This window comes from Lactuca saligna, chromosome 7, assembly GCF_052625555.1.
Source record: "Lactuca saligna cultivar CGN05327 chromosome 7, ASM5262555v1, whole genome shotgun sequence".
Lineage (NCBI taxonomy): Eukaryota > Viridiplantae > Streptophyta > Magnoliopsida > Asterales > Asteraceae > Lactuca > Lactuca saligna.
Window position 1 is genome coordinate 132,558,098 of NC_136423.1, and position 10,988 is coordinate 132,569,085.

Sequence of the window (10,988 nt, forward strand, 5' to 3'; positions counted from 1 at the left end):
TAAAAAATTTTAAATGTACTGACTAAGTATAAATAGTTGAAAATGAGAATACGGTGATTAGGTTTTTAATTTGAATTCTTTAAGAATGATTAGAATTACATGTAAGCATGTTCTTCAAGAATAAAATGGTTAGAATGTGAGTTTTTAATCTCTATTCTTAAAGAATTGAGTTTTAATATGTATTCTTTAAAAATAAAATGGTTATATGTTTGCGCATTGTTTTATCTTCTTTCAACATAGTGTAAACACAAATATTTAGACAAAATCTTGGTTGAGTTTATTCAGTACATGATTGAAAAAAGAAAGAAAAATATACTAAGGAGGACCTGGACAAACTCAAAATCATTACAATAAAAGAAAAAGAGATGGATATGATATTCTGGTTTGCGATTTAAAAAAAGGACGATGATCTCTTGGTAACTGTGATTAAATAAAACATGCAGATGATCTCCCAGTGACGATGCTCAGAATGGTGTTGGATGATGTCAATGTGAGAAGATAGATGAATGTCGACGACGTTAACTAGTGGTGATATAGATTTGTTGTTTGTTGATGGCGAGGGTTGTGGCCGACGGCGATGGTGTATGTTTGGAGAAGATGATGGGTGCTACTTCTTTGAACGTATAGGGTAAAATGGATGGTGATAATTAATTACACGAATTCCATAATTACACGAATTTAAATTTATGAATAATTAATTCAATTAATAAAATTTATATGTTATCCTTATTAAATGTAATTATATAGTATATGCAAGTCCATGTAAATAAGATGTACCCTGAGATCACAACATTCCATTCTTTTAATCTAATGGTTAAAATTTGGTCATACATTCATACAATAATTATGGATTATATATGAACCTAATTCTCTCTTTCTTTCTCTCTCTCTCTCTCTCTCTATATATATATATATATATATATATATATATATATATATAGAGAGAGAGAGAGAGAGAGAGAGTGAGGTAGGTTCCGTTGAGATTAAAAATAAAATAGAGATCTCAAGATTCAACCTCAGCCATGTATTTCACATCTGCTGCTCAAACCCTTCGGCGTACTGGCGGGACATGTCTGGTGTAATCATAAATGATTACACAGTGCCACCTGTTCATTTCTCCTTCGCCACCGTCCCCACCACCGAAACCGCCACCACCACCACCATTACCACCACTTCTGACATCAGTCGACCCCACCATTGTCACCTCCATTACTTATACCACCGACAACTCTGTCACTACACCTTTTCTGCGACTAACTGTAATAATCTATTATGATTACTCAATCTGTGAACAAACATATATGTGTAATCATTTATAATTATGAATATACGTATAAACATGTATAATCTTATATGATTATGCCTTTCTGCCATATAATAATTTATTATTAGGCATACATCGTTGCTGCTGGCACGCTGGAGCATTAGAGCGGCAAATACGAAATATGTGGTTGATGTTTAATCTCAAGATCTCTACTTTTTTTTTTATTATTATTTTTTATTTTTTATTTCAAGTGAACCGTCCCATATATATATATATATATATATATATATATATATATATATATATATATATATATATATATATATATATATATATATATATATATATTATAACATGTGCCTTATATGCACCCATAACAAAACATTAATTATGAAAAATATTATCATAAATATGAAATGCTTTAAATAGAGAGCATATTAATGTATTTTACATATTATTATGATAATATTTTTTATAATTAATATATTTCACATGTAATTATGAAAATATTTTGTTTCAAATAAGGTTTGAATCCTTAATTTATTTATGAGATACATATTTCTACCATTGGCGTGTTTAATTTTCAAACAATTTTCATATTTTTTATAATTAATGTATTTCACGTTTTATTATGAAAATATTTTGTTTCAAACAAGGTTTAAACCCTTAATTTATTAATGAGATACAAAGCGGAGATACGTAATTGATTTGTTCTTTTACAACATTATCGTGAATTTCAAATAACAAAAATATAAATACAATATTAGTGGGTATAAACTTAAACTATATTGTCCTCTCATCTCATGTCTCGATATTTTGGTTATAAAAAACAAAGATTCCTTTAAATCAACCAAAGTTGTTTCTAGAAAGTCTCTTATCAACAACAAGTGACCAAAATCACCATAGTACTTACTACTACTACTACTACAAAGCTTATTACTTTTATTAGATTTACAAAACCAAAATGATGATTATAAATCCCTAGAAATAGAAATGAGAATGATGAATGACAGCTGTTGACTTGGTCTGTTTATTAAAACATTATATAACCACATAAAGAAATTATTAAAGTCATCATAAATACAAGAAAGTCAAAAGGGTAGGAGAATGCTGAAGCCTAGGCCTTAAAAAAAGCCCTTGCCTTTTTGCAGCAATTCTCAAGAATCCAAAGAGCAAAAATCAAAGTACCTCAACGCTCAACTCTCTTTCTTTTTTCCCCTTTTTCAAGGGACGGTTACAAAGTCCACAAGAAAACCTAAAACCCTTCTTCACACTCGATACACACACATCTAATTTTAGTATCTGTGTGTTCATATTTCCTATTTAATCATCCCCAATTTCATTTCGTGTTGTGCTTTGCTTTCTTCTGAATTTGGAAGATTTGCGATCGGTAAGTTCAAATTCAGAATTACCCATTCGCTGATTTTTCAAGAAATGGTGAAGATTTTGATTTGGGGTTGTTTTTATGTTGATCGACAGAAATTTTTGTTTATTTTTTTTTTTTTTTCTGATTTTGTTGATGTTTTGATTACTTACAGATATCGAAATTGAAGGGGTTTTTTGTTAAGAAAAGTGGTTGATGTCAAGTTGTAGATTCAGGTGTTGAAGGTGGCTGAATTACTCCATGGGTAATTTATGCTGCAATTCCGTTTCAAAGGTGAAAATCGTTAATCCTTTTTATATAATTTGCTTTCAATTTCATGTTTTTAAGTAAAATTATGAATTTTATATGTTAAATTCGTGTCATAATAAGCAAATTAAGTAAATTGGGTGTGGAAATTGCTATCGTATGCTATAGTAATTGATCATCAAAAATTGTGCTTCCTTTCTATTTCTTTCTATTTCGTTTACGGTTTTTTTAATTGTTTATCAAATTATAATTTTCAATTAGGGTTTCTGTCAACCATTTTAGGATCCAGAAGTGTGAGAGTCGGGGAGTGAGTATTTGTATATAACTTTTGTTTAATTTCATTTTTAGAAATCCCACAAACATTTTTAGCGTTCTTTATAAAGCTAAAACTACATCTTTGCCTATTATTATCATGATAAAGAATTGGTATCCATTTTTGCGTACAAGATTCCCCTAATTTCCTATATTTGAAGATTATTTTCTACATTTTGACTGATTTATGAACTATGAAGTATCTATCAAAGTCAAACCTTTATAAGATGGAGGTTTGTAAGAATTGAACCCTAAAAAATGTTGCCGAGTTTAATTCTATTTGTATACCATTTTGGGATTTATCAAATCTTGGAAACGTGTTTTTCGGGTGACAAATTGTTCATTATCCAATTTTCTTCGTGTATAAATTGCGTCATCAATTTTATAAATTTTGTTCCAATTATTGAGCCACCATTGTGAAATCCTTTATAGTGAGATCATATCAATTGTCGTTTTCGATTAACAAGATCACGTTGGTTGGCCGCTATTTTGTTGCATTTGTATTTTATTTTTTTTTTAAATTTATAATATGGTCAAACTTTTGTCGCAAATCTACGTATAGTGTGTGATCTTTACAAAATGAAAATAATTTTGTTTATAAAGCCTAACTATGACTATTAGTCTAAACGTATATGTGTTTAGTAAGCTATATATAAGTGTTTCTTTCTTACTTAATACAGAAAGAATGACTTATCATAAATAGTCATGGAATTGAAGCCTTCCTTCAGAAGTCCTAACTTATTAAAAATTTATCATCATTTACTTTTTCCTTCCATTTTGTTTCAAATATTTTTCTTAAACATCAAAGTCTAAGAAATAATGGATTGTCAAATATATAACCTTTATCTAGAAATTTTACCAAGAAAAGTAAATTTATGAATTTGTACTCCCTTCATCCTATTTAAGTTTGAGTTTTTTACTAGATACGTCTTAAAAGAGAATTATTTGTTTACTAATCAAATGTTTTGAACAACCTTAACAAAGGCAACAAAGATTCTTTTTTGATCCAAATAAAATATAAAATAGGGCTTAATGCTTGTTTACGCAACGACGTTTCACCTTTTTCCACTTTATGCAAAAGAGTAGTTTTTACTTGTAACGTATTTCATTAAAGCACACTTACATTATTCTAAATCGGTGGAAAAATGTTACCTTGTTACATTACTTTGCAAAATAGTGAAACATTATTACATATATAAACATTTAAGGTAATTGATTTTGGTTACAAGGTTGCATATTTTGGTCTTATAACAAAAAGTGATTGCATTTTTTGTTTAAAACCACCACTTTATTACATAAATTAAGAAAAAAAAGTGAATCACCATTGCATAAACAACCATTTAACTTATATAAAATTGTTAATCAATAGCTCATAATTGGCATATTGGTTTATCAACTACAAAGAATGTTATATTCTCATGGAATATCTCTATACACACACTATAGTGTAACTAATTCCAACATTCCAAATGAAAAACATCCAAGATGTACACAATGTTATTTTTATTTTCCAATTTCCGTTTTCCATATAATTATTATACTACCTAAAGAGTTATAATTTGTTATCAAGATGCATTAATTTGGCCTATTTAGGACTTTATTTAGATTGATAGGTCTAATTTTTCTTTCATAACAAACAAAAAGTAAACAAAATGTTTTGTCTTTCTTAGTTTGCAGGCGGCCAATCATCACATGGCACGGGTAAGGGGCGGGGCCACCAAGGATCCATCAAATATGGATTCAACTTAGCTAAAGGGAAAGCTAATCATCCAATGGAAGATTACCATGTGGCAAAATTTATTCCTCATCAAGGACATGAAATTGGACTATTTGCTATATACGATGGACATTTGGGAGATAGTGTGCCTGTGTATCTTCAAAAGCATTTATTCTCCAATATCCTAAAGGAGGTTAACTTTTATCACTACTCATTATTCCAAATTTGAAATATTCCGAGTTAAAATTACCTTTTTGCCCATTATCATCGTTATAAATGAACTTGATGGTTTTGATTTTGGATCCATGAGATCCTTTTATTTGTCTTTAAAAAACATTTTGCTTAAACTATGGGACATAACAAGCGTTTTTCTTTGGGCTATGATCGATGACAAACTAGGAGGGCATTAATGTCTTTTAAACACATGTGAAATTTAGAGCAAAGTTTTTGTCCCACTTTTTTGAATTGGACAAAAAATTAAAAATCTTTGTCCATTGACATGAGTGTACTTTCAGTCTGATGCATACCAAACACAACACAACTAAAAGGGCATTAATGTCTTTTCAACACATGAAATTTAGAGCAAATCTTTGTCCCACTTTTTTGAAATGGACAAAAAATTAGAAATCTTTGTTCCACTAACACAAGTGTACTTTCAGTCCGGTGCATGTCAAACACAGTACAACTACAAGGGCATTAATGTCTTTTCAACACACATGAAATTTAGAGCAAGTCTTTGTCCTACCTTTTTGAATTAAACAAAAAAAGTAAAAATCTTTGTTCCATCGACACGAGTGTACTTTCAGTCAGATACATGTCAAACACAGTACAAGCTGTCCTGTCCGGTCATATCGTGTCATGTCATGTCATGCTCTGTTCTGTTTTACTTTTCTAAACAAATGGAGCCAATTCCAACTAAATCTTTTTAGGGGAATTAAACATCTAACTTTTGAAGAACTTCATCATGATTCAATCTTTTTTGTGTATTTTTTGTAGGGTGAATTTTGGACAGATCCTAGTAGGGCAATTTTGAAAGCGTATGAAAGAACAGACGAATTGATTCTTTCTCATAGTCCTGATTTGGGAAGAGGCGGATCGACTGCAGTCACTGCACTTTTAATTGATGGTAGAAAATTATGGGTGGCAAATGTTGGAGATTCTCGGGCAGTTCTTTCAAAAAAAGGGCAGGCCATTCAAATGAGTGTTGATCATGAACCCAATACTGAAAGGGGCAGCATTGAAAACCGTGGAGGTTTTGTCTCCAACATGCCAGGTCATCAATCTTTCCTATTATATCCAAAAAAACAGCATCTTTCCTATTATAGTAACATTAACTTGATTGTGCTAATCAATTTTTATTGCTATAGTTGGGCATGATTTTCAAAGTATAATGTTTTCATATGATTCTTAAAACATAATCAAACAGAAAAGTTTTGATTTTTCTTTTATATTTTGCCCAAATTAACGGAATTGCCCTTAAATTTTTTTTTTTTTTGAGTAAATTAAACGAATGGTCCCTATGGTTTAGGGGTAATTTGCGCGTTTGGTCCCTAACTTTTTTTTTTTTTAACTCAGAATGTCCCTATTGTTTGTTTTTGTTACGCACTTGGTCCCTGTCTTACCTAAAAAGACTATTTTGCCATTGATTTTTTAATTTATTTAAATAAACACACCCCAACCCCACCCCCTCACCTTACCTTACCTACCCAATTTTTCCCTATTTAAATAATACTAGTATGATTTTAGGTAAGATAGGGATCAATCGCGTAACAAAAACAAACTGTTGGGACCTCTCAAGTTAAAAAAATAAGTTAGGGACCAAGCGCTCAAATCATCCCAAACCTTGGGGACCATTCGTGTAATTTACTCTTTTTTTTTTTTTCAACAGACAATGACAGATTGTCGTATAAAACAAAAATATCGGGACTTTATTAGAGATTTCCCTTATTTGCATAGTCTTTTGTTACCATATTTATATTGTTTCATTTCTATAATTTCACATCCTTTTTGATAAACTTCAAACAATATGCACAACTTTTCCCTGATCTTCTTGGTGAATTCTATCTAAACATGATCCAATTTGTTACAAATAATTGTTTTTTTCTTCGTCTTTTGAGATATAACAAAAAGTTTACTTTTTGGTTGAATATATATATTGAAATATAAATTGATAAAATATTTGATATAACAGGAGATGTAGCAAGAGTAAATGGACAACTAGCAGTTTCACGTGCTTTTGGGGACAAAAATCTCAAGAATCATTTACGTTCAGATCCTGATGTAACAAATGCTGATATTGATGCAACTACAGAGATTCTCATTCTTGCTAGTGATGGATTATGGAAGGTAATTTTTTTATTTTTTTTAATCATGAAAATGGTAAATTAATTCATTCGGTTAAATGCAAGAAATAGCAACATACGTTCATTAACATTGTTGTTTCAATCTTTTTTATATTAGATTTAGAATTCTGCTTTTATCTTTTTCATCAGAGGACATTTTGGGAAATTCTATGAAATTATACAAGTAAAGAAATCAATGAATAGTATGTTGCTATTATATATAAATAGGGTAGATTTTTTAATGTTGTAATAGGAAAAAATGAAAGTTGTATGCTATAACCTCGAATTTATTTTTGATCCTGAAAAACACCTTGTATTTTTTCATTTTTCCCAAAAAAGCCCTCAACTTTGTATTTTTTTTTTTTTTTCTGAAAAAAACCCTCAACCTTCTAAATGCTTCCAAATAAACCCTCAACCTTTTTAGTTTTTCTCAAAAAAACCCTCACATTTTACAAATTGTTTTTGGAAAAAAAAAAGACTAAAAGGGCCAGATTGGAAAAAATGGCAAAATACTAGGTCTTTTTCAGACAAAAAATAAATTTGAGGTTTAATTCAGAAAAACCACAAAATATAAGGTCTTTTTTTATTTTTATTTTTATTTTTATTTTTGAGATTAACCCTTTATTCAATGAAAGTACATTGCTATTTCTTAAGAAACATTGTTCTTTAAAATAATTTCTTTACTATTTGGATAACATTGCTATACCTCACTTAATCTTCCCAAAACAAAACATTATTATAAAAACTAATGAAAATTCGATGCCATAATAAAGACAATAACATAAGTATATTCCTTTTCTTTCACATCAAAACCAAGTTAGATATTTATAAAAGTCAAACAAATGATTCTAAAGTCAAAGATGCTCTAATTTCTACTTAACTTTTTCAGGTTATGACAAATCAAGAGGCAATTGACATAGCAATGAAGATCAAAGATCCACAGAAGGCATCAAAGGCACTAGTAGCAGAAGCCTTGAATAGAGAAAGCAAAGATGATATTTCATGCATTGTGGTTCGTTTTAGCTGAAGAAAAGTATAGCTTCAAGGGGTGGTACTATGTGCAGTATAAGGTGTACATTTGGAGGGGTTTAAGTTTGTGAGTTGCAACTCAAATAGAGTGAAAAAAGTTCCGAAATTTGGGCATAAAAAAAAGGTAGGTAAGTTATATATATATATATATATATATATATATATATATATATATATATATATATATATATATATATATATATATATATATATATATATATATATATAATTATAAAATATATGACTCATCCCTGGTTTTCTTTTTAAGAAGTTGAAGTTATTGTACTCAGGATTGTGAGGTTTGTTATTGTTTAATTTCTTGAATGCTTTAGAATATATATATATTATTATACACAATCTGTTTTTGTGTGATTTGATTTTTGTTTTTCTTGTTGATGGGTATGAACTACCAAAATGTTTAAAAAGATTATCTTTTAAGATGAAGTATTTTTGAAATATGGTTTGACTAAGACTAATTAAGTCGTTTTTTTGGAGATTTAATGATTCTTTATATTTATCAAGATGATTTGAACTTTTGATTTACTCATGATCTTTGATTGGAAATGTATTTACGACTTTAAATTGTAAATGAAGGAATTGGTTTTGGTGGAAATCATAATTGAAATTGATGAATGTTGCGATGTATTGAGAAGATGAGGGTGACAAAAGATTGGAGAAATAATCACAAAATTAATCAGAAGACATGGTATTAAGATATGATTATTTTTGAAGTTGGCTAAAAAGATATCGCTTAAAATATATTTATTGGTTGAAATTATATCGTTTTCCTGAAAAACTAAAATATATTTATTGGTTGAAATTATATCGTTTTCCGGAAAAACTAATTATAAGTAGTTTTATTGATTTTTTATAAAAGTGATAATAGGTTGATTATTTTTTCATAGTTAATAGGATTTATTTTGTAAAAAAAAAGAAAAAGATTATAATAAATGAAACCGTTTATGAGATTCCTATTTCGCAAAACTACTTTTCTTATGTAGTTTATGTTTTTCAACGGTTTGCAAAGTTTATTTAATATCGGGAATTTTGTTTTACTGACCATATTAGCAAAATTTGCCTACATTTAGCTTTACACAAACAATTTACTTTTGCAAAATTTGAAGATTTTGGTTATATAGCTTGCACTTTAATAGAAATCAAATCACAAAACAAAAAAGTTTAGGGCAAGGTCCATCAACCCCCCTAATCCACTTCACTACAACCTATCAACTTTTTTTATTCTTACTCCTATCTTTTTAACCCAGAATATAAATAATCCATATCCTTAAAAAAAAAAAAAAACACTTTGTATTGGATGGTGGTGGCTGGTGTGTGTGTGGGGAGGGATGGGGTGGGTGGGTGGTTGGTTGGTTTACGTGCATATAAATAGTTAGTGTTGATATCTTCCAATACTACACTATATTACACACATCTCACTAAATGGAATCATATTTTGCAATATATATATATATATATATATATATATATATATATATATATATATATATATATATATATATATATATATATATATATATATATATATATATATATATATGTGTGTGTGTTGGAGTACCCATTTCTTTGTGGGGATGTTAGTCATCGACTCTCATAACATGTAAGATAAAAATGATTTAGAATATTGTGTTGCATTCTCATTAATCTTTAAGATAAGTTATAGATTACAATGTAGACTTATATGCTAATACTAATATGGAAACTATATTAATCACAAATGCTAGAAAATAGGATAATATCGAATACTAATACAATACTATATAATACAAATAGAGTAAATTACACGAATGGTCCTTATGGTTTGGGGTAATTTGCATGTTTGGTCCCTAACTTATTTTTTTAACTCGAATGGTCCCTACGGTTTGTTTTTGTTACGTGCTTGGTCCCTACAGTTTGTTTTTGTTACGCACTTGGTCGCTGTCTTACCTAAAACGACTATTATTTAAATAAGAAAAAATGATGAGGTAGATAAGGTAAGGTGAGTGGGGTGGGGTTGTGGGTGTGTTTACTTAAATAAATTAAAATATCAAGGGAAAAATAGTATCTTTAGGTAAGACAGGGACTAAGCGCGTAACAAAAACAAACATTAGGGACCTTCCGAGTTAAAAAAATAATTTAGGGACCAAACACGCAAATTACCCTAAACCATAGGGACCATCCGTGTAATTTACTCATACAAATACTAATACAATACTATATAATACACCCTCCTCAGTGGAGTGGGAGTAAGACGAATGCTCAAATTAATGGTGAAATCTTGAAACACTCTTGGTTTTGAAATTTTCAAACTCTGTTGGTAAAAGTAGAAACATGATTTTTTGGATTGCAATGGATTTCAATCATTGGCCTTGAAGTTGCATTCACTTTAGGCTTGGAAAGAATCTGGAAGAGAAAACACTCTTTGATCTTTGAAGGACTTTGATGGACACTTTGGGCTTTGATGTGTATTGATATCGACTCTAGAACAGATATAACTTGAGAGAGAGAGAGAGAGAGAGAGAGAGAGAGAGAGAGAGAGAGAGAGAGAGAGAGAGAGAGAGAGAATGAGCGGTCGTATAAGAAGATTTAGATCATAAAAACCCTATGTCTTAGAAAAGATCATTTGGAAATAGAATTTAAATGAAATTAATGGTTGTGGTTTTGTAGTTTTAATACTTTTAGAAGGTGGTAAATAGC

At 29.5% G+C, this 10,988-nt stretch overlaps 1 protein-coding gene across 2 annotated transcripts; it reads left to right on the forward strand.

Annotated features, from left to right (window-relative positions):
• Positions 1-2,353: 2,353 nt before the first annotated feature.
• LOC145004790 (putative protein phosphatase 2C 9) lies at positions 2,354-8,666 on the forward strand. Of its 2 annotated transcripts, none has more exons than XM_078963779.1 (6): positions 2,354-2,654; positions 2,803-2,921; positions 4,877-5,116; positions 5,920-6,196; positions 7,115-7,269; positions 8,155-8,666. In XM_078963779.1, exons 2-6 carry the CDS (start codon positions 2,889-2,891, stop codon positions 8,290-8,292), a joined length of 843 nt encoding a protein of 280 aa, XP_078819905.1. In that variant the 5' UTR covers positions 2,354-2,654; positions 2,803-2,888; the 3' UTR covers positions 8,293-8,666. The 2 variants fall into 2 exon arrangements, with proteins under 2 accessions (XP_078819905.1, XP_078819906.1); XM_078963780.1 differs by lacking the exon at positions 2,354-2,654 and adding an exon at positions 2,683-2,701.
• The last annotated feature ends 2,322 nt before the right edge of the window (positions 8,667-10,988 follow it).